The sequence below is a fragment of the Canis lupus genome, chromosome 8, assembly GCF_003254725.2.
Source record: "Canis lupus dingo isolate Sandy chromosome 8, ASM325472v2, whole genome shotgun sequence".
NCBI lineage: Eukaryota > Metazoa > Chordata > Mammalia > Carnivora > Canidae > Canis > Canis lupus.
The window spans coordinates 3,764,939-3,788,338 of NC_064250.1; the positions used below are offsets into that span (position 1 = coordinate 3,764,939).

The 23,400-nt window shown below is 52.1% G+C and overlaps 2 protein-coding genes across 6 annotated transcripts in view; one reads left to right on the forward strand and one right to left on the reverse strand.

The window, feature by feature from the left end:
* Nucleotides 1–125: 125 nt before the first annotated feature.
* On the reverse strand, nt 126–10,474 carry JPH4 (junctophilin 4). 2 transcript variants are annotated; one of them, XM_025443541.3, is made up of 6 exons: nt 9,510–10,179; nt 8,417–8,966; nt 6,938–7,709; nt 3,561–3,679; nt 2,715–3,247; nt 126–1,809 (listed from the first exon to the last, which is right to left on the reverse strand). In XM_025443541.3, the coding sequence occupies exons 2-6, from the start codon at nt 8,793–8,795 to the stop codon at nt 1,726–1,728; spliced, it is 1,887 nt and encodes a 628-aa protein (XP_025299326.1). In that variant the 5' UTR covers nt 8,796–8,966; nt 9,510–10,179; the 3' UTR covers nt 126–1,725. The 2 variants fall into 2 exon arrangements, 1 of the variants encoding a protein (XP_025299326.1); XR_003135061.3 differs by lacking the exon at nt 126–1,809 and having other exon boundaries at nt 3,110–3,247; nt 6,894–7,709; nt 9,510–10,474.
* An 8,930-nt stretch (nt 10,475–19,404) lies between these two features.
* DHRS2 (dehydrogenase/reductase 2) overlaps nt 19,405–23,400 on the forward strand; it is a 34,407-nt gene continuing 30,411 nt past the window's right edge. For 2 of the 4 annotated variants that reach the window (XR_007412667.1, XM_049113591.1), the window contains exon 1: nt 19,407–19,515. The gene's annotated coding sequence lies outside the window, so the exon portion shown is untranslated. Of the gene's footprint in view, nt 19,516–23,400 lie in introns of all 4 variants that reach the window. The other 2 variants (XM_035719710.2, XM_049113592.1) reach the window with 2 other exon arrangements.

Genomic DNA, 23,400 nt, shown 5'->3' on the forward strand with positions numbered 1-23,400 from the left:
GGCGGCAAGACTGCATAGCAGGCCTGGGGTTCCCCAAGAGGCCTCTTTGTACATTCTCACCACCCAGAGGCCCTCAGAGAGTTTGGATTTGAAGCCATTGCACCCCAAAGGAGATGACAATCCCCCCCCTTTTTTGAACTTTTTTATTAATATATTTTTTTTTGTTAAATTTCTTTGTATTTTTTTTTCCTGCAAGACTTGGTGTTGGCGGCACTGTTGTAGTTTAACTTCAATCCCAAATTCCATGAAATAGAAATCAGAAGTAAAGGTTTAGAGGGAAGGAAGGGAGGCAGGCCAAGGAGTAAACAGAGTTTGACTAGAAAAAAAGAAGAGGGTATATGTGGTGGGCATTCCCAGGCAAGGCCATTCCTTGAGGGAGGGGGTTGGCAGGCAGCTCGCATCTGCCTCATGCAGGGGAGGGAGGAAAGATCCCCTGGGGACCCTACAGAGGGGTCCCCCTCTTCCTAGGGCTTCCTGCCCCCAAGGGAAAGCTATTAACAGGGATCAGCCACAACCTCAAACAGGGCTCTCCACCCACCTCTCACCCTGGTTTGACTCCCACCTCTGCCCTGCCTGGAAAGTGTGTGAGAGATTGGCTTCCTTTGATCCCTCTTTCTGTTGTTTTCCCATTTCACAAGATTCTGATGTGAGGGGGAAGGGATATAACCCACTTAGAAACTACTAAACTCGTCACAGCTTCTGCTGCTCTGTGAGTTCCTGTTATCTAGGCTGGTTGTGTTCCCTGGAAATGCCTCCCCCCCACCCCCACGCCACAACTGCCAGAGCTGGGGAGTGGGGTCCTAGCTCAAGTGCCTTTAACCCTCTGCAGTAGAAATGTCTTCTTCAGGCCCCTTAGAAATCTAATCAAAGGCCACAAGTGAGTCCAGACCAATCAAATAAACTATTAGGGGGACAGAGGAGGGTGGGAGAGGTCAATGGGTAGACGTGACAGCATTGGACATTTTCTTTCCTTTACACATTGCTCTTGACAAGGCATGCCACCCCAGAGGGTCGGACGAGGGGCTGGCCGTTGAGGAAAGGAAGAGGGAGATCCTAGGGAGTCATTCTACTTTTCATCTCCCTTATCTCCTTCAGGGAAGGATGGAGTTAGGCAAGAACCTAGCTCAATGCTTAGAGCTGAGATAGGCTCCTCCAAGGTCAGAGATGGAGGCCGCTCCTCCTCTGCCTCTTTCACTAGGGCCACACAGGGACACCAGGCCCCTTGGGTCAGGGAGCCACAGCAGCTCAGCCAGTGCCTTGCCCAGTATACAGTCATCCCTTCTCTGTTTTCTTCTTCCTTTCTACTCAGCTTCCAGAAGACTCCTCAGGACCCCAAACACCCCACCCTCATCAAAGTTCAGGTCTAAAGAAAAGGCGGGGAAGACATGGGGCAATGGTCTGACTTAGATTTGTGTGTCTCAGAGAAGAGAGCAACTCTGAGCAAGAAAAGCCCTTCATATGTAAACAATCTAGAGAGAGAGGTGGGGGTGGGGTGGGGTGGGAAGGGAGTGAGGAAGACAGAGACAGATCCAGAGTAAATGAGAGAGTCTGAAAGGAGAGCTGGAAAGAAAAAGCAAAAGACAAAATCAAAGGGGGACAAGGAAGAAAGGGAAGGGAGAAGAGAAAGAAAGGAAAAAAAACAACCAGGAGGAGGAAAGGAGAAAAAGGCAGGTCAAAGAAGTGAAGAGGCAGCAACCAAAGCCAGAACTTGGCTGGGCAGGAGCCTCAGGTGAGGAGCTGGGAGAACAGGAACGCCAGGCTGAGGTCCAGGAGGGCCACGGCTCCCACCACCAGCGGGTTGGCAGCTCCCTAGAGAGATAGGGAGAAAGGCGGTCTCAGCCCCTGACAACTATGTCCAGCGACAGATCCCACCTTCTGCCTTGGCAGAAGCGGCAAACTGAGGGTAAGGTCAGAGCCAGGGGCATCTCCAACCTTTGTTCTGGATCGCAAAAACACCTGTCTCCTCCCAGGCAGGGCCCCTCCTTCCCTCTGGCTCCCTCAGTCAGGAACAGCCCTTCAACCCCTCCCCCCCCAACTCCCATCTCACTGGCAAGTCACGTGGCCCAGGCAGAAGGTGCCTGGCCTTAGTAGCAGACGTTGGCAGCAGCCCTCTTACTGCGGTAAAGCAGAGAGGGATGAAGGGGTGAGGATGTGGTTGCTAGGAAACCGGAGGAGACCTGACGTCCAATCAGAGTAGAGGGTTCTGGGAAACTCCACCCCTCCCAGTTTTCTGCCTCCTTTCCCATTTCCCTTCTTCCCAGGAGAGGGAGGGAGAGCCAGGGTAGGGAGGGAACAAGCTTTTCCTTTTTTATTTCTGGGCACCAAAGAGAGAAAGTGTGGAGGTGGGGGTGGGGGTGGAGTAGGAAGCCAGGAGCTGGAAATGATATGGAAAGAGAACAGAGAAAGATGTTTTGGCTCTACCGTTCCTTACTGGTAACCTTGGGCAAATTACTATAAGTGCTCTGGGCCTCAGTTCCCCCATCTGTCAAATGAAGGAGCTGGAGATGGTTTATAAGGCTGCTTGCAGCTCACAAGTTCCCTCTTTTTTTTTTTTTTTTTTTTTAAGGTGGGATATAGTCCAAGAACGGGCAGGCAGAAAGGAAGCTGAGTCCAAATCAGAGCCCCTGAAGGAATCAGAGAGAGGTCTGGACAGGATGAGAGGCAAGGCTTTGAGGTGGAAAGGGGCCACAACGCGGGGACGGAGGGCAGCTCACCGGCTGGGCAGGCCTCTCAGTTGCAGCAGGCTCCTCAACCTCTTCCGTCAGGCACCTGGCCTCAGGACCCCTCAGGGATGGGCCCTTCAGGACCGGTGTGGCCATGGGCTCAAGCTCCGAGCCCCCTGGGGCTCTCAGCTGGGGCAAGGGCTCTTCGTCCTCCCCTTCCTCCTCTCGAAGACTTCCAGAGCTGTCGCTGCAGCCTCCGAGGAGTGGGGAACCGTCTCTGGGCCCTGGCCCCTGCATCCCAGCCTCGTCCTCAGCCTCATAGCCAGCTAGTTCCTCTGCCTGTTCACTGGGCCCCCCCCACTCCTCAGGCCAAGCTTTGGGGCTGGAGAAGGGACCCCGGTCCCCTCCAGGAGGCAGTGGGCTCCGGCGGGCAGGGGGTCGCCAGGGTTGGCGGGAGGAGGCAGGACTGCTGGGCAGTTCAGGGGAGCCCTCTGAGGGGGTCAGTCCATTCTCGTATACCCCAGGGCTGTCCTCATCCAAGGGCTCTGTGTCAGAACCTTCTGAGTCCTGCCTGGGTCTGCGGCCTGTGGCAGGGATAGCTAAGAATCAGAGGGGCCTAACTGGCCTGGGGCAGCAAAAACTAGAGCTTTATCCTGTCTGGGCACCTCCCAGGATGTTGCCACCCTAGCCTCTTGGAACCAGACCGCAGACCCCTAGTCCTTATTACCCTGTTTTATAAATTCCCAGTTCCACTCCCCAAACAACTGGGTGTGGCTCCCACCCTCATCCCCTTAGAGCTTCATACCTTGGCTTTTCCCACCCCAGTCCTCTGCAGGGACTTCCTTCCCTTTCCCCACACTTGAGCCCCTCCAGCTCCCCGGGCTGCCCACGCCTCACCTGGGGCCTCTAACATGGGTTGCAGGTCCTGGGCTATCAGTTTGGCCATTCGAGCTGCCTCCACAGCCTTCTCAGCGACACTGCTGGCTGCCACTGCCTTTAGGAGGGCATCTGCCGCCCTGTCGGGTTCCAGGGACAGGGACTTAGCAGGTCTGCTCAGATGCTCCCGCCCCCTGGCCTGTGTCCCCATTACATCATGGTCTCTGGATCTGAGTTCACCTCTGGAGTCCTCAGTCTTGCTCACACACTGCCAGCTGCCCCCCTCCCTGGCCAGCCAGGGCAGCTGGCCTCTGGTTCCCACTCCTAGACCTGGAGTCTGTGCCTGCTCTCATCACACTCTCCTGTTCCTCTCACACCTGCCACCATCATGTCCTATAGTAACACTTCCCTTCTTCCAGCCACACCACCAGCCGCCTTCAACCCTGTTATACCAGTCCCATCCTGCTCCCTTCCCAGGGACATCTGAGACCTTATGCTCTTAGTACACCTCGGATATTGCACCTTTAGTACAACCACAGATGGTTGCACATGCTTAGTTCATCCCAGCAGCTTCCCCCTCCCTGCCCCTTGTTCTGGGCCACCTGCTCCCCATGGCTAGAGCCTTCACCTCCTTTTCCCTTAGCACTGCTAACCCTCCTAACGTAACCCTTCCTCTCACCTGCAGATTTCCTTTTTTTTTTTTTAAGATTTTATTTATTTATTCATGAGAGAGAGAGAGAGAGAGAGGCAGAGACCCAGGCAGAGGAAGAAGCAGGCTCCATGCAGGGAGCCTGACTGACGTAGGGCGTGATCCTGATCCCTGGGACACCAGGATCATGCCCTGGGCCAAAGGCAGGCGCCAAACCACTGAGCCACCCAGGGATCCCCCTCTGCAGATTTCCTAATGTGGCAATTTCACAGGCTGCTTTTCTTTAGCTGCTTCTATTACCATACTGTGCTCATCCCTAGGTCACTGCCCCTGCCTCCCTGATCCATCGTATCCTTTCTGAGCTCTGGAATTGGGGTAAGCATAGGTCCCCACCTTTTGCTCTTCCTACTCCCTCTCCCAGCCACCATGCATTTCTCACCATCGCGATTATACCTTCTGAATAAGCTCTTAGTTATCTTCCCTGCCACGTGTCCCTCCCCTTGTGCCCTGCTTCCTGGGTATGGGCAGCCTTTCCCCATGGTGGTTTCCCAGTTCTCCCTTTGGTGTCAGATGCTTCCTCAGTTTCCCTTCCTTTCCACCCTCTGCTGTTAACTGCAGATGCCCCGTGATCATTCAGTGAGTTCTGTAATCCTGACTGAAGGTGGGGTACAAAGGGGCAGAAGTAGAGGTAATCAGACATACTTAAATAGATCAAGCCTCTGCTGCTGGCCCCGGGTTTGTTTTATGTGGCTTGGGAAGGCAGTCTGGGTACCAGGGTAGGAAGAAGGGTGGTGGGGTTCACTGTAGTCTTAAGCCTACCCCCTTTCTATGTCCCTCAGGAGATATGGCCAGCTTCTTCCCCTCAAACCTGCTGGGTCAAGGACTTTTAGAACCTGTTTGGAGGGACCTCAGATAACCCTGTTCTTCTCTCTTTTGGCTGTCAGATTCTATATGACTAACCCTGCCCTGAAACTAAGCTGGTCTCAGGGTTTAGGGCAGGGGAGGATGATCACAGTCTCGGGTTGCATGGAGTTCTGTCGGCAGGCCGAAAAGCTTTAACACTGACAAGGGGCTGTGTTTTTGTTTGGAGGGTGTAGATGAGCAAGTCCTATTCAGTAGATCCAGTCATTAGGCCAGGCACAGGCTACCTGGCAGAGGCACCTGCTGCTGAGGCTCTGCTGTTTCCATGGCAGCTGGCAACCAATCAGATTTGCCAGGCCTGTTGCTGGGGAGACCAACCAGCCTCCTCCCACTGACAGATCTTTCAGCTACAGAGATCAGTTTTTCCTGTCCATGCCTGTTTCTCATCTAGGCTAAAGTGCTCCCTGGTGCCCTGCTCTCCCCCTTCCCTGGCTTAAGGCCCTGGACTCTAACGGCCTAGACATTGAGATGTAGCTACAGATAGACATCTCTGGGTCAGGCATCTACTTTGGGTATGACCTGTTTCTACATACACATCTTGGGCACCCCTTATACACACTCACTGGAGCATATTTGGACATATCTTGGCCTCTGATCCTTTGAAACAGGCTCAAATTTAAACAAATCCTTCAACCATACCCTCCCCTTTAAAGAATATCCAATACATAAAAATTCACACTTCTGAGTTGTATAAATCAGAGGTCTGTGAACCTCATTACAAATGGCTTCCTTTAGGTCTGTGCTATCTAATCCAGTACTTAGAATGTGACTAGTCTGATTTGAAATGATGCGCTATAAACATAAATATATACTAGATTTCAAGACACTTAGTAAAAAAAAAAAAAAGGGAATGTAAAGTCCCTCATTAGTAATTTTATGTTGATTATAGGTTGAAATGATCACATTTTGGATATATCGGTTTAAATAAAAATATACTATTTATGGGGCACCTGGCTAGCTCACTCAGTGGAGCATATGACTCTTGATCTTGGGGTTGCTTGAGTTCAAGCCCCATGTTAGGCCTAGAACTTACTTTTAAAAAATGTAATAATATCATTTATCTGTTACTTTTTATTTTTTTCACAGGGCTACTAGAAGATTTAAAAATCAAATATTTGGCTTACATTATATTCCTACTGCACAGTGCTGCTTTAGATAATAAGATAACGCATGGATCATAAGATAATCATGTAATCTGATTTAGGGAGAGAAAATTTCATTTATAGGCAAGCCTCTTCCCCTCAAATCTTTATCAGTTGGGTAAAGGGAGGCAGAGGAGGCAAAGCTGAGAGGAACTATCTTTCATGTGGCTAGGTCAGCTGTACAAACTAGATCTCCCCAAAGCCCAAGGCTGAAATAACATCAGTCTGTGGGCAGGCCGGGATGTGGCTAGGAATGCACATTCCCTGTCCCTCTGCCCAGGGCTGCTGCTTCCAGCTGCAGGAGGAACACTGAGGACATGTCTGAGTTCCAAGAGGTTTCTGAGCATGCACAAGCCAGCACTCCTTGCTACTCCCACACACAACAATGACACACATCCCCACAAAAGACACTAAGACACACTTATAGTCTAACACGGCTTCCCTCAAATACCCAGCCACCCACAGTTACACCCACATCCACCTGTGGCCTCAGATATAAACACTCCAAATACCCAGGGCTACAACTGCTTGGCCCTAGGCCTGCTCTTCCCCCACCTGGCCCTAGGCCTTGGGTCCTGGCCCTCCTTTCAAAGGGCATTACCTCCCCGCCCCCGCCCCCGCCCCCAACTGTCCCCAGGGTACCTTCTCCACTTAGCCCAGCTCTGGCCTCTGCAGCGGATGCCCACCTGGCAGCGGCGATCTCCTGGCGCTGGCGGGCAGCGCTCACGGCTCGACGGGCGCCTTCGACAGCCCTGTCCACCTTCTCCTTGACTTTGCCCCGGCGAAGGGCCAGAGGCAGGAGGCTGCGCACGCGGCCCCCGTGCACCAGCCGGTTGCGCTTGTACTTGCCCTCCTCGCGGGAGCCGTCCGGGCGGGTGGTGCGTCCGTAGCCGTGCCGCCGGTTGCCCAGCCACTCGCCCTCATAGCGCAGCCCGTTGGAGCGCTGGCTCACGCCGAAGCCGCTGCGCCGGTCGGCGCGCCATTCGCCCGCATACACCTCGGTGGCAGAGCCCTCGATGAGGGCGGGCGGAGCCGGGGCCGGGGGCCCGCTGGCCTCGGAGCCCGGGGGTCCTGTGCTGCCCACCTCGCTGCTCACCTCGCTGCGCAGGGAGCCCCGCTTGCTGCCCAAGGAGCTGCGGCGCCCGCCCGCCCGGAGCCCGCTGAGCAGCAGCGAGCGGCGGAAAAACCCGCCGGCCGCGGGGGTGCGCTTTCGGGAGGACGCGCCGTCGGCGTCCCCCGGCCCGGCCAGCACGAAGCCGCCCCGGGAGCCCGAGGCCGGGCTGCCTCCCTCGTCGCCCGGCAGGGGCAGGGGCGGGGGCGGTGTCGGGGGGTCGCTGTGGCCTGAGTCCAGGGAGGTGCGGCGGGGCGAGCGCAGCAGCGCCGCCTGATGGTAGGGCACACTCTGGCGCACCCCGTAGCCGTGGCGCTTCCCGGCCTGCCACTGGCCCTGGTAGGTGCCTGCGGGCGGGGTAGGACGGGGAGAAAGGGTCAGGAGCCGCTGCTTCCTGCACCCCAGGCCCCCAGCGCCCCTGGAGGCCTACGTGTCGGGAGGGAGAGGTGGGAACAGTCCGCGTGGAGATCGAGGACAAGCACGAGGAGCTGGGACGGGCCAGGCTGGGTCAGAAGGTGTGCAAGAGCAGAGTGAAGACGGACAGCAGGAGATCTTTGGATTTGGGGCGTGCAGGTAGATAAGGGCAAGGGGGAGGGACAGGCAGGCTGGGGGTGTGTGGAGGGCAGATAGTCCAGAGGGTGTGCGGGACAGGCTCGACGGGGTGTTTAAGATAGTCATGTGACAAGCAGACAGGACTGTGAGAGGACAGGCAGACCGGAGGTGTTAGGGACAGGCGGGTGGAGGGAGAGGGCAGGTGCGGGACCGGCAGGTGGGGGTGGGCGAGGGTCAGGCAGACAGGGAGGGGGTGAGGGCAAGCAGACTGCAGCCCCGGGAGAGGGAGAAGCAGGCAAGGGCCAGACAGCTGAGGAAGGCGTGTGCGGAGCGAGGAGAGGGCGTCACGATGCGCGCGGGGGTGGGGGGCGCATATGGCTGGGAGGGCGGGCGGGAGAACGCCGGGGCAGGAGGCAGATGGTGGGGAAGGCGTGCGCGGGACAGGCGGACGGGGAGGCGCACGCGGACGAGCAGACAGACAGTAGTGGGCCGGGCCCCGCACCTCCGTCGGAGTAGGTCTCGGTGCCGTAGCCGTCCTGGAAGCCGTCCTTCCAGAGCCCGGCGTAGCGCAGGCCCGACACGCTCTCCCACACGCCGCTGCGCCCCTTCAGCCCGCCCAGCCACTCGCCGCGGTACGTCCAGCGGCTCTTGCGCTCCACGCCCAGCCCTTCGCGCTTGCCCTGCTGCCAGTGGCCCTGGTAGCTGTGTCCGCCGGGCCCCGTGAAGACGCCCAGTGACTCGAAGCCGTGCGCCCAGCAGCCGCTGTACTCGCCCTGGGCGCCGGGCCCGGTGCACACGCCGTAGCCATGTGCCCGCCCCGCCTCCCAGCCCCCCACGTAGCAGCCCCCGTCGTCAAAGTCGAACTTGCCCCCGGGGGACATGCATGTAGTTGGCGCGGCCTCAGCCCCCCGGCGGCTCAGCGCATCCTGGGGCTGGAGAGCCGGCTGGGGGCCTGCAAGCCGGGCGAGGCCTGGGGGCGGGGGCAGTTAGACCGGGGCCGGGCGGGGGGGCCCCAGCGCGGGCAGGCAGGGCCGGACCCTCATCCTGAGTGGCTGCGGAGAAAGAGGGGGGAAGTGGCGAGCGAGGCCCCTCCTCTTTGCCCGCCGCTCCCTGGCCCAGTGGTTCTGGGGCATCAGCACCGCCCCCCAACCCCCCACCCTTTGACAGCGTCTTCCAGCAGCTCCTAAGCTTTGGAGGCATGGGGGCTCCCCCACCCGTCCCTCCCTGTAGAGGGCCCCTCCCAGGACCTGGGGCCCCAACCCCCAGCGGTAGTCCCCCCTTCTCCAGCCTAGAACCCCAAAAAGTCGAGCGCAGATGGCAGTAGCTGGCGAGGTGGGGTGGTGGTGGTGGTGGTCCCTAAGAGGGGGCTGGGCAGAGTCGTAGGCCACCCGCTCCTCTGGCTGCTGTCAGAAGCCTTCTGCCCCTGTTCCGTGGCTTCCCAGGCAAGGGACGGGGGTTGAAAATGTAGGGGAGGTTCGGAGCAAGGTGGGCAGTGGGTTTGGTGGGGGAAAGGATGGCGATGGAGGAGGCTCCGCAGGGAAAAGGCGAGGGTGGGGATGGGCAGACAGGCGGAAGGGAGGGGGCAGGTTACTCACCATGTGGGCTGGGGCTCAGGCTGCCTCCCAGGCACAGCATCCATGGCAGGATACCTCCACTCCCACCTCGTCCCGACAAGCCAAAGCCCCCTCCCCTTCCGGAGAGACTGCTCCTACCCAGAGAGCGAAGGTGGGGGAGCCGCAAGAGAGAGTCCCCTCTCTCCCCAGCTGGAGGAGCAGGCAGTGGGGGTGAGGGGCGAGGTAGTGGGGAGGGAATGAGAATAGTGGAGGGGGAAAAATCTGCCTTGGATGGAGATAGGGAAGAGGAGCTGGGAACTGGATGGGGAGAGGGGGCTATCAAAAGGGGGTGTTTTTTATTATTTTTTTCCTTCTTATGGTTGGGAGAGAAAAAAAAAAATCAAAATTCCGATTCCATCCCAGCACAAATCAATGTTTGCTCCATCCCAGCATCACGGGGGAGGCTGGGCCAGGCAGATTTAAAGGGGCAGGGAGAAGAGAGAAGAGGAGAGGGTGGGGAGAGGAGGAGAGGAAAAAGACACAGTGGCGATGTTAGCAGTTGGGGGGGGGGTGCCCAGGCTGGAAAAGATGGGTGCCCGCTAAACCTAAGGAGAGGGAGGAGGCAGGTAGAGAGGAGAATGAGAGGCGCAGAGACCCCCAGGGTGGAAAGAAACTCTGGGATGCCAGCAGGGAGTGGGGTGAGACCGAGGGTGGGGGGGGGAGAGGGGAGGGGAGCAGAGCCAGAGGGAGGAGACTGAGCTGAAGATGGGGAGGCTGGGGGAGGCCGAAGCCAGGCGGGGGAGGAGAGATGCAGGCGAGACCGGGAGAGGGCGAGAGGAATACAAAGAAAGAGGTGCAGGGGTGAGAGTTAAGGAGGGGGAGATGCTGCTGGAGGAGGGAGGGGGAAAGACCCATTCTGGGGCTGCTGAGGGTTGGCTAGCTGGAGAGAAGCTGGGGAGGAGGAGGAAGAGGGGGAAAGAAATAGGGAGAGTGAGAATGAATAAGGGTTGTAAGGGAGAGAGAAAGCTAAGCTCTGCACAGAGAAGGGCTGGCATGGGCATAGAAATCCAAGCAGGAAGAGCCAAAGCAGAGGCAGGAGGGCCGGAAGTGGTGTTTGCAGGGTTCCAGGGAGAAGGATGGACCTGCCAGCTGCTTGGATTAAAGCCAGGAAACCTTTGGGCATGGATGCCTGTGTCCACCAAGTCCACTGTCCTCCCTGGGTAACTGCTGCAGAGGGACCAGGAGGTTCCCTTACTTGCACTTTCTGAGGAAGCTTGAAATGGGGATCTGCAGGAAGCCTAGACCTCACTACCTTCCACCGCCCAGCAACTATTTCTCCCTGGGTTGTCCCTCGAAGGGAAAGGGGTGGCAAGAGGGGTGTATTGTTTTTCAAGGGGGAAGGGGGGGGGTCATGCTTGGTAGCGACATGAAGACTTTGGGGCTTCGGAGCATTTGCAAACCTAGAAGCTAAGACACAGAGACATATTAGGGGGCCTCTATTGTACCAAGGCCCCTCCAGCCCACCACCCTTCCAGCCATTCCCAAGAGGGGCAGCACACCCTGGGCCTCATTGTTTACAGACAGAAGCAGGCACATACTGTCTTCCCTGCCTCTCAGCTTATGGGTGAGATGCTGCATCCATCCCGCTCCTCGGCATTCAGGAGGGAAGACACCGTCCAAGTACACATGCCGCGATCAGTAGTCAGATGTACTCAATTGCTTTCATTTTCCTACAAAGTCTGATCCCCTCCATCATTGTACAAAGAGAACTGAGGCCCAGAGAGGAAAGCCACTCACTAGAGTCACACAGCAGAGATGGCAAAGCTAGGATTAGAACACTAGATGTTAGACCTCTGAGTCCTGTAACTCCTCCCAGGATTCCATACACTTGGGAACCTCCCTCAGACTCCGGAACTCTATTTTGAGTATATTAGCAAAATAAAGAGAGTGAGGTTTGGAATAAACAGCAACGTCCCTTGAAATTTATTTTCCTAAAGGTGGATCAAAATTAGAGAAATGTATGTTAAGTCTCTGGGGCAGGGACCACATCTTCAAAGTGCTTTGCACAGAACAAGGCAGCTGTGGGTCTACTTGGGCTAAGACTGAGGGTGGGGAAGTCCTCCCTCCTTTCGTCCCTCCCTCCCTTTAGCAAACATTTACATACTTTACTGTGTACCAGGCACACTGCAGGCGCTGGAGATACAGTCTCACCCTCATGGAGCTTCCTAGTGAAACAGACATGACTATCAGGCAACTCTAGCGTAGTTAGTCTGAGGGTAGAAATAGGGAGTAGGGATGAAAACTAACTTAGGCTGGCTCCCTAGGGAAAGAGACATTTGAGATGAATCCAGAAGGGATTCTGGAGCAGGCCGAGCTCTATCACATTGCTCCTGCTGAAATATTCAGGCCTGTGTTTTCTGTGGGGGGGTGGGGGGAGTGGTGGGTGGGGGAGTGGGGGAATGGGGTGGGGGGTGGGGGGTGGACAATAAAAGAAAAGCAATCTATAGGCTAGGTGAGACCTGTGCCCTATCTTTAGGGAGAAAGGATGGGAGGGGTAGGTGGAAGGTAGGGATGACTCTGTACTGAATTCTGGGCTGCAAACCCATGCGTAGAGCTGAAGAAATCACTAACAGAACTCCCCTGGAACTTGGGCGCACGGTCCCTGCCACCCCACTGGATGAGGCAGTCTTCCTTCCAGTCCCAATCTGGTCTGTCCCTATAGGTCCTGTCATCCCTTCTTTTAAGGCAGAGACACTTTTTTTTTTTTTTTGAGAGTGCACTGGTTTTGCCACAATTTACCATTATGCTGGGGTCATAGAAAAGGGAATCCAGAAGGAGTAGAGCATCTCTGTGCTTAGAACCAGAAGCTGTGTGTGGCACTGCGCCTGTGTTACTGCCTCAGTGCTCCAATGAAACTAAGCAGCCCAGGCTGGAGGCTGAGAACTGGGCTTTCAGAAATGGACAGACCTATGTCTGAATCCCGACCATACTGCTTATTAGCTAGAGGAACCCCTAACTTTCCTGAGCTGCAGTATGCAGAGCTCTAAGAGGGAAACACGCTAATCAGCTCTAGAGCTTGTTGTGAGGACTGAAATAATCATGTATGAATAGCGTTGGGATTATATATAAAGGAAGACCCACAGGGCATAGTGCCTAATGCATAGTAAATACCCAGTAAGTGGTGGCTTGAAAAATAGGTTGGCATTATAGGTGCCTATAGGTTTTATAGGTGAGGAGTCTGGGACCCAGATGTTAATTTACTCAATGTTGCATAGCTAACATATGGGAGTCCTTGGAGTTGAGTATAGCTCAAACTCCCAAGTTGGTATATATTCCAACAAAGGCAATTTGGGTGCCTGTTTATAAAAGTAAAACGTGCTTATTGTAAAACTAAGAAAATAAAGGACAATATCAAGAATAGAAATCACCCCTAGTCTCACTGTATAAGAAACATGTTAGTGTATTTTTATATTGTCTTCCTTGTATGCCCTGTTTATTTAACATAATTAAATACTGCACATGCAATTTTGTTTCCTACTTATTTGCTTTGCATTACAGCCTAAGCATTTTTCCATGGATTAAAGCATCCTGGAATTTTTAATGGCTGCATAATATTCCACTGTTTGGATGCAGTGTGTTCTGTTTAACCATCCCAGGATAGCACTTTTTATGCCATTTGTGCAGGTTTGTGATAAAAAATTAATATCTTTAAAAAAAATTAATATCTTTGATACAAATCTTTGTATCTCTGATGCTTTTTTTTTTTTTTAAGATTTTATTTATTCATGAGAGACACACAGAGAGAGGCAGAGACATAGGCAGAGAGAGAAGCAGGCTCCTTGCAGGGAGCCTGATGTGGGACTCCATCCCAGGAACCTGGGATCACGACCTGAGCCAAAGGTGGACGCTCAACCACTGAGCCACCCAGGTATTCCCCTGATTTTAAAAATGTTTATCATGGGAAATTTCAAATGTATACCAAAGTAGACCAAACACCCCAAAAACCAAAATAAAGGACTCTGATGTACTCATCATTTAGCCTCAGCAATTATCATGCTTGGCTCATCTTGTTTTTTCCTTTCCCATATATTTCAAATTCTGAGTATCATGTTATTTGAGTATTGATTTTTGGAAGTCAGATTCCTAACAGTAGACTCACTGAGCCAGAGAGTAGAAATACTTTGTAAGATTTTGGATTTCTTTTGCTTGAATCACTTGCATAAGGGTTGTACAAATTTGTACTCTCATCAATTGTGCACGAGAGTGCTGGTCTTATTGCACCCTGACCTGCACTGACCTTTAGTTACACACACACACACACACACACACACACACAACACACACCTTCTGTTAACACACCTTTTGCCAACATGACAGGTGCTTTCTTTATATACATTTGTTTGATCGGTTGCTGGACTTATACAAAGGAGGCACCTGGGGACTGCAGTGGGCTAAACCCTCCTGAGGGACCCCCAGGAAACATGCTGGTGCTTCCTGGGGACCCTAGCCACAAACTGTGGGGTGCGGGATTCATTTTTCCTGTTATTCTGCGACCAGGCAGGGTGGAGCTGGGGAAGAGTGCCCGCCTCATCCATGGGCAGCCACCAGGGGTCAGGATGGGGCCAGAGATCCTGATGGTGGGAGCTAGGGTACGAATGGCCTGCAGCCAGACCCTGCATTTCCTCTGCTGGCCACTGCTGGCTTCACACACAGCTCCCCTCTGCTCCTCAGATTGTGATTCCAGAATGTTCTGGATGGTTGTCCCCTCCCGCTTCTTGCAACTCCCAGGTTTGGCTTGCTGAAAAGGGAAAGAGATGTTTGAGAACACAGTTCTGCTTCTTTCTCTACACTCTCTGTGGGACCGAGGCCACTATGGAGCAGGGATTTTTAACCTGGGGTCCATGAACCAAGGGACCCCCCCAAAAATGGGCAAGTGGGGCATGGGTATCTGTTCCCTACCCCTCCCTTGGGGAGAGGACAGTATTTTTTTTGTGTGTGTGAGATTCTGAAAGGGGGATTCACATGCCTCCAAGTCCAGCATTTTGTAGTACCCTCTCATCCCTCCTCAGCCCATTTCATTTGGTTTCTGTGGGTATTGTGGGGGAGCAGCTTAGTGTGGTAAACATAGATGGTCCTGGGGGTTGTGCTAAGGAGCTGGACCCTCTGTATCATCCCCTGGAGCTGGGAGAAAGAGCTTGAGTTTTCCCTAGAGTGGTCTGGGATCAGGGAGGGAGGCTGGGCAGCCCTCTAACCACCTGAGCAGTCAGCAGGGCTGCACTAGATTTGGGTGCACACCGAGATACCCTGCCTCACACTGAGGTCTGCATGTTTGTGTGCTTTAAATGACTGGCATGGGAGCAGAGAATCAGGGGAAGGCAGGCTGGTCCCAGACCAGCAGGCTTGAAACCCATACCTCTGAGCCATGGGTAGTGGCAGGGGGAGGACACACAAGAGCTAGAGGAAACCAATTGTTTTCTGCCAGTGTGCCGCTCTGAGTCTTCCCTCACCACCACTTGCACTAAGCCATAGCCCCTGTGCATGTGCATCTGAGAGGTGAGGATTTTGGGATTTTGAAGCTGGGGGCTTGGAGAGGCGAAGAGTCAAGGCCACAGTCATCAGATAGGAAGGAAATATCAAGAGCATTCCTAAATCCCACATTAGTATTCCCTTTATCTCATGATAATGGTTTCTCCATTTGTACATGAAGATAGGGGTTTGGCAGCCAGGCGAAGGGAAGAAGGCAGCAGGGTTGAACCATAATGTTCCCACTTAGGTCTGCATGGGACGTTCTGCTTCAGGCTTCCTGGTTCCTGGTGTTCGCTCTGGACTCGTTAGTTAACTCGTCTTGTTTTTTGGATCAGATTTTCACCCCCTGAAGCTTCAACTGCTTCTTCGCAAAGAACTTCCTTATTAAATGGGAGGTGAGCACCTGGTAAAGGCACATTTGCACCTAGTTGACTCTCTCTGGTGAAAATAGAAAAATCAAAAAAATATTTTAGAAGTGACATCTTTGAAGAAAACTGGGAACGACTGTTCAAAATGCTGTGTGCTGAGAAGCAGCATGGGCGGATTTCCACACCTGTGAAATTCCTTTGCAGGTAAAGTGCTTCCTCCATCTGGCCCATGGAGCCTGCAGGGGCCCCACCCTTTCCTCCCTTGCCCTTGTGCTAGTCCTTCCCGGGCCTGGCAGCCACAGACCCAGTTCTGCTGGTTAGGCTCCAGGGCCTCCTGGGCAAGGCTGCTCTTGGGTGACCATAGAGATCAGAATGTGCTCTGGCACAAGTGTTAGGCGGAAAAACAAGGGCTTTCACACCATGAGGTCACCTCCACCCCACCCTAAAGAATCTCTGCTTATACAAGCACACTTACCTGTCCGGTCTGTTCTTTGCTTCATAGCTTTCCAGTGAGCCTGGAATAGGCAGCAAGCTGCAGCCTGGTCATCATGTGAGACATGGAGAAGGTGAAGTTGACTTCACCCTTTAGCGAGGACTGAGCAGCCCCGTGCAGTGGTGCGGGCCACTCTCCAAGCAGAACATGGGACTCTATGCCTAGGGCAGCTCTGGGGTTTCTTACATTGTGTTATTTGTGGTTCTGCTGCTCCCCCATTCCCCGACCCCTTGGCCTAGAGGGCAGGGATCCCAATTTGGTGCTAAGCAAAGCCTGAGGAACAATAAGAAACCAAAGATTATACTGGGCTACTGGGTTTTCTGGACTCGTTCTGAAACTCAAAGCTCAAGTTATTCCAGCCAAATTGGTGCCCTGGTGAGGAGGAGGCAACCAGGGAGAGGGGAGAGAGGTGTGGGGGCGCAGCAAAACTGTGTCGAATGGGGACTGTTCCTTATGCTAGGCTCCACCGGTGTGGGAATCTGCTGCAGAAAGAAGAGAGAGGGATGCCTGGGTGGCTCAGTAGTTGAGTGTCTGTCTTGGGCTCAGGGCGTGATCTGGATCTGGTGATCGATCTGCGAGGAGCCTGCTTCTCCCTCTGCCTATGTCTCTGCCTCTCTCTGTGTCTGTCATGAATAAATAAATTTTTAAAAATCTTGAAAAAAATACAAAGAAAGAAAGAAAAAAGAGAGAGTATTGGTGGGAGTGAGACAAAGAAAGAAGCCCAGTGCACTAGAGGAGTGAGCTTCTGGTCACTGTGGTAGCTCCAACTGGGCTGGACCCTCCTCTCTTTGGAATGCACTCATGCTAGTAAAACCCATTATCAGTTGGGTTTGGGATCTGGCCAGTTTAGGATGGGAAGGGCAGAAGGCCTGGGGCCCCTGGGGCAGGGGTGTGGGGTGCTGATGATGGTGGGGGTGGGGTATTGTGAAGTCACTTGACATTCAACTATCCAATAACTCTTCATGATAGACACGACTTAGATATTAGGTCTGAGTTTGTCCACAGGCTCCACACAGGTGGTTAGGGCCCTTGAAAAGGCTCCAGGGGGCTCTTCTCAGCAGCACAGGAGTCTGCACTGGCTCTGGAGTCTGTAGTGTGTGTCGTCTTTGGACAAGATATGGGACCAGTCTGAGACCCAGATTTCTTCTTATCTGTTCTGTTGGGCATAGTCATGCCTAACAAGTGTGAAGAGAATTAAGCTGCATAGCCAGGGAAGAGCCTGGCAGAGTGGGTGACACTTGTCTGGTCCAGCAGTCCTTGTTTCTGGCCTCCCCTTCTTCCCTGCCTCTAGCTCCTGCTAGTTAGAGGCCACGCAGCTCTTGGCCACAATTTCTGGGCTAGGGGCTTTGTCCCTAGCCCCTGTGGTCTCTCAGAGTCTTTGGCTGGTTGTGTCTAGCGCACAGGGCTCTGTCTGGAGCTCTAGAGCAGGAGGCTGGACACAGAGCCACAGACCCTTGGGAATCCTCAGGGCTGGGATCTCCAAGCTCTGGAGAAGGGACCTGTTCCTGCCTCTCTGCAGGGTAGAAACTGGCTCAAGTATTCTGGTGCGACTCAGCCACTCAATGTCCCTTGCTTCAAGGTTTCATTCTTTCTGGATCCAGGACTCTTCAGGGACTTCCTTCTCCATTACCTACAAGGAAAGGTGACAAGGACCGGCTGTGAGTCCCTTACACTTTGGCCTTGCTCCAACATGTAGCACCTGAGCCTGAGGTAAGAGGGGAGAAGGTAAAGACTCCTTGGTTCCCTGCACGATTCTGCCCACCCTGGGCCTGAATATCTTCACTTGTGTGCAGATTGAGACTAGGCTGTCGGGCCTGACCCAGATAGAATCCTGTGATTTTCAGCTGCAGGGGAGACCTTTGTCTGGCAGGGCATATGTCCCATGGGTGAGAGAAAAGCCCTCCATGAGAGGATGAACCAGAAGGGGGTAACGAGAGAGATTTGTACCCACAGCAGACACAGTTCTCGAGGTACAATTAATAAAAGATTCAAGCTTCAAGTTCTTATCAGAGACTCTCCCGTGGTGCTCCTCATTACATTTTACACATGGTAGTTGCTGAATGAATGACAGCGTTACAAGCCCAGCCAGGAGAGAGGGGAAAACACTGGGAGAAAGCACCTATGGAAGAAACAGGTCTGGGCTGCCGGGCAGGTGGGAAGCATTCAAACATAAGGCAACTGTGCGGTTCAGGGCCCTGTGTATTCCAGCCATGGCACAGAGTCAGCATCTTAGTCTTTATGGGTCAGATGTCACATATTCCGGGATTACCTGTTTGTTACATGGCATGACTACTAATTTATGTTTAGGGTGTAGCCAACTCTGACGTACAGCTTTTCTTCTATTATTTTTGGCACCCAGCCAGTTGAGCACCAGCCTGTGTTTGTGGGGGTTGCCTTTTTTTTTTTTTTTTTGAGAGAGAGTGAGAGAGCGAGCAGAGCTAGAGGGCAGGGAGAGTAGGAGAGAATCTTAAGCAGGCTCGATGCCCAACAAGGAGCCCAATGTGGGCCTTAATCAACTGAGTCCCCAGGTGCTCCCTTTTGCTCTCTAATTTTTTATTCCTATTTTAGAAACATTGTTCTAAGAATGGAGGGATCATCCTGACCCCCTACAGTGTCTTCTCCACACTGTGGTCACAGGCAACCTTTTTCAGTGAATATCAGATGCATCACTACTCAGCTCCAAACCTCCACTCAGAGCAACAGCTGAAATCCTCATCATGGACTGGAAGCCTGGCCCTCCTTGACTTAATTTCTATCCTTCTTGTCAGTCTGTTCACTGTAGCTACAGAGTGGCTACTGGTAGCCACTGGTTTCCTTGCTGTTTCCTGAACTACACCAAACACCCTGTCTCCTGACTCTACCTTAATTTTCACTGCTCTCCAGAACATTCTGTACTCTCCACATTTCCTCCAGGCCTCTGCTCACTTTTTGCCTTGTCATCTTTTGCCCCACCTGGCCCAGTATGAAACAAGCACTCCATCCCACATTTCCTGCCTCACTCACCTTGCTGTATTTTTTTTTTTTTTTTCAGAGCACTTCTCGGGCCCTGCCCTTCGTGTTTCTTTGATTGCCTGTCTCCCTCCACAGGAATGTAAGCTCCTTAAAGGAATAGAGTTTTAGTTTAATTAACTAATTTTTATTAGTTTTTAAAAGTATTATATTTATTTGAAAGAGAGAGAGGGAGAAAGCATGAGCAGGGGAAAGGTGGGGTAGAGAGAGAAGTAGGCTCCCCGATGAGTAGGGAACCCTATGTGGGGTTCCATCCCAGGACTGTGGGATCATGATCTGAGCTGAAGGCAGATGCTTAACTGACTGAGCCACCCAGGCACCCTTAATTTGATTCTTTTAAAATTTTTATTTTTAAGAAATCTCTACACCCAACATGTGGCCTAAACTTACAACCCAAGATCAAGAGTTGTATGCTCTACTGACTGAGCCAGCCAGGTGCCCAAAGGAATAGATATCCTTTTTTTTTTTTTTTTTTTTTTTTTTACAGATTTTATTTATTTATTCATGGTAGAGAGAGAGAGAGAGAGGCAGAGAGAGAAGCAGGCTCCATGCAGGGAGCCCGACACGAGACTCGGTCCTGGGACTCCAGGATCACGCCCTGGGCCGAAGGCAGGCGCTTAAACTGATGAGCCACCCAGGCTGCCTGGAACAGGTATCTTTAAACTCACTGCACTCCCTAGCACCTACAGAAGTACCTGGCACATAAGAGGATCTGAATAAACAGTTGCTGGATTTCTAAGTCATGAAGACCTTGAAAACACCCCTAGCCCTGTGCACCTGCTATGACAGCTCTTGCAGGGTGTCCCTGGCTGTCATGCTGTAGTCAGCCCTCTGCAGGGCCTGAGAGGTGGCCAATAGTAATCTGCCCATGCTTGCCTACCCACAAGGGTGTTATTGGACAAGGAGCCATTGCTGGATGCTCAGTAAGCTGAACACTGACAGCGGTTTTGTGGCAGAGAGAAAGTTTTACTGCAGGGCACCAAGCAAGGAGTCAGGAGATAATTTCTCAAATCCACCTTCTTGAGGATAAGGGGAGCTGAGTATTTATGGGATTTTTTCCAAGACAGGGGTGATATGGGGGCGTGGAGCTCTTGAATGGATGTAGGTGATTGGAAGTTGGGAAAAGTGAGGTGCAAGGGAAGGTTATTGCTGATTCTGTGAAGGTGCCACCCAGTGACATAGTTGTACTTCTATCATGTGTATACAAGATGGCGCCAGCATGGCAAACAGGGGAGATCTTAGGGTATCATCACAGTGGTTCCCTTGACCCCTGGTCCCTTCTGTACAACTGCAAGAATTCTTCTCAGTTCCAATCTCAGCTCAGTCAATTTCTGCAAAGCAGGCTCATAAATCAATCAGGTCAACCAGAATTTCCTTAGAGTAGAATGGCCAAACATTTGTTAACTTGATGTGTCTGTTTCAAAGGAAGAGTTCATCAGGAGGCCATCTGCAGAAGCAAGGGACCCTTGGCCAGTTGCCCAGATGTGTTGTTGTCAGGGGAAGGGCTGGGGGCACAGCACGGGGTGGGTTATTGGAGGAGGGCAGGTGGCCACTCCATGGGTCCCATGTGTTTGCAGAGGTAACCAACAGTCCTGACATGGGCATCACTGTCTCTATTTTTATCTCCTGCGTGGGTAAGGGGCCCAGGTACCACATCAACTCCTCTCCTCAATCTTCCTGCCCTTCATACTCTCCCAAGATGGAGCTACCTCACTCCTACCTCTGCCACCCCCAGAAGATGCTTCTGGAAGGTTTGGCAGTTCTTCCTGGTCCTGTATTCATCAGCCTTTTCTCAAGCTTCCTCCTCTCTCAGCGGCTCACCATGCCCATCTTCCCAAACCTCTTTTCCCTTCAGTTTCAAAACATACCTACTTTGCCTCCTGCTTCTCTGGCTCCTTTTTTGGCTTTCTTCTCTTCTTCCCCCCCACCAAAACACAATGATTTCTGTGTCATTCTGGGCCTAGCCAAGAAAATGATTCTATGGAAGGCACTCCAAACAGGGGGTATGTACAGAGAATTGATAGTCCAGTGTTGGAGGATTGGGAGAGCAAACAGGCATTGTGGTGATTAGAGGTGGTAACTGCCAGAAGCATTATTAACCCTGAGCTGGAGGAACAGAGAGAAGAGGTAGTGTTGCCAGAACCTCTGGGCTGAGTGGAGCAGCCTCCTGGCTACTTCTCAGACCACAGAATGAGGATGCACTGTGACAGTTGTGTGGACCCCTGGGGGCAAGCACTCGTGGCTCTGCTAGTGTCTCCAAGGAGGTGTTCTTCAGCTGCTGCTAAAGCCGAAATCAGGAGGCCGCAGCAAGATGAGCTACAGCTCCTAGGCCAAGTCTGGCTGCCACCTATTTCTCTATGACCTAAGAATTTTGTTTTTACACTTTTATTTATTAAAAACATATTTTTAAAGTAAGCTCTACACCCAAAATCGGGCTTGAACTCAAGACCGAGAGATCAAAAGTTGCATGCTTTGCCAAGTGAGCCAGCCAGATGCACTCTGTCATCAATCCCCTCCCCCACCTTTTTTACATTTTTAAATAGTTGAAAAAAGAAAAAAATAACTCATTGCACATGAACTTTATAAAAAATTGAAACTTCAGTGTCCATAATTAAAGTTTTTATTGGAGGGGTGTCTGGGTGGCTCAGTGGTTAAGCATCTGCCTTTGGCTCAGGTCACGGAGTCCCGGGATCAAGTCCTGTATCAGGCTTCCTGTAGGGAGCCTGCTTCTCCCTCTGCCTGTGTCTCTCTCCTCTCTCTGTGTCTCTCATGAATAAATAAATAAAATCTTAAAAAAGAATAAAGACTCTTTTGGAACACAGTCATGCTTGTTCACTTATGTATTGTCTGTGGCCCAAATCCATAGCTGCCATGCAGGACTCTTCAGCCTTGAATTTCTATCTGCTGAGCAGCTCCAATTACAAGCTTCCCTTTCTCTCAAAACCACCATATCCAAAAGGAAGAATTCATATTTCCTCTCAAATTCCTTCCTTTTCCTCAGCTACCCATTTCTGTTGGTGACATCATCCTTCTCCCAGGGTGGTGTTTACATAGGCTGGAACCCAGGCCCGGCCTCATGCTTAGATCCTCTGTCCCCTGCTTCCCACATCAAAGCAATTAGAAAGACCGAGTCTTTATAAGGCTTTGCAATCATTTTTGCTCCTTTCCCTTCTCAGAACCATCACCTGGGCTTGAGTCACCTCTTGCCTGGACTACAAATATGACCGAATAATGGGCATTACACCACATGAGTCTCATTCCAGTTCATCCCACACATCATCACCAGATTCATTTTTTGAATCATCTTGTTCAAAGGTCCTCCTTGGCCAGGCATTTTAAGCCTTCCATAGTCCAAATGACTAAAATTTGGTTTCCCAACTTTGTTTTCTATTTCTTCCTTTCCTATACCTTGATATACACTCTTTTCCCCTAGGCTCAGTGCACTTTACACTCTCCCCTCTGCTGGAATGGCTTTGGTACTTGTGAGAATTAGGTTCAGCTACAAGTGATCAAAAACCCAGAGTAAGAGGCCTTTTGAGTTGGTATCAGATCCCCTTGGACTTGTTTATCATTTCCCATAGCTTCTGGACATGCAGAGGGCCTGGGGCAGGCTTTAGCTGAACTAGTAAAGAAGGACAAAAGTCCAGTCCGTCATCTCAAATTAGGACAAACTCTGAGGTGTAATTTGTGTATCAGAGCTCCCTTTCAGGATCAGCTTGAGGCTGGCACTTTGCTGAAAGGACACCCTTGTCTTCCTTTCCATCTCTGCTTTGCTTCCCCAAATCCCTTACTTATTCCTCCTGGAGGCATTTAATGGTTTGCTTGGGGGACGCCTGGGTGGCTCAGTGGTTGAGCGTCTGCCTTCGGCTCAGGGCATGATCCTGGGGTCCTGGGATCGAGTCCCGCATTGGGCTCCCTGTGGGGAGCCTGCTTCTGTCTCTGCCTGTGTCTCTGTCTCTCATGAATAAATAAATAAAATCTAAAAAAAAAAAATAGTTCACTTGAAGTGAAGCCTGGTCTCAGGATCTGTGGCAGGCAGCCCAACCTAAGACATAAATATAACAGTGGCTTAAACGAGATCACAGTGGGTCTCACATGGTCTTTATTTTTATTTTAATATTATTATTACTATTTTTAATGGAAAAGAAGTTTTTAAAATAAGATTTTATTTATATATTTTGAGAGGGAGAGAGAGCAAGGGGAGGGGTAGAGGTAGAGGGAGAGAGAGAATCTCCAGCAGACTCCTTGCTGAACACAGAACCCATTGATGGGCTTGATCCCACAACCCTGAAATCATGACCTGAGCTGAAATCAAGAGTCAGATGCTTAACGGACTGAGCCACCCAGGCGCCTCTATTTTATTATTATTATTATTATTATTTTTGAAAGAGAGAGAGAGAGAGCGCTTACATGTGTGCCAGTGGTGGGGGCAGGAGAGAAAGAATCTCAAGTAGTCTCCATATTCAGTGCAGAGACCCAGGCAGGGCTCCATCTCATGACCCTGAGATCACAACCTGAGCTGAAATCAAAAGTCAGA

Bases quoted from the DNA above. Each gene is read 5' to 3' on its own strand.
- JPH4 (XM_025443541.3), bottom strand. From the start codon at position 8,795: ATGTCCCCCGGGGGCAAGTTCGACTTTGACGACGGGGGCTGCTACGTG. The intron at 3,680-6,937 runs GTGGGCATCCGC...GGAACCCGACAG, and splicing joins CAGGAGATCGCCGCTGCCAG to GGCGGCAGATGCCCTCCTAA. The intron at 1,810-2,714 runs GTGAGCTGCCCT...CTATCTCTCTAG, and splicing joins CTGAGAGGCCTGCCCAGCCG to GGAGCTGCCAACCCGCTGGT.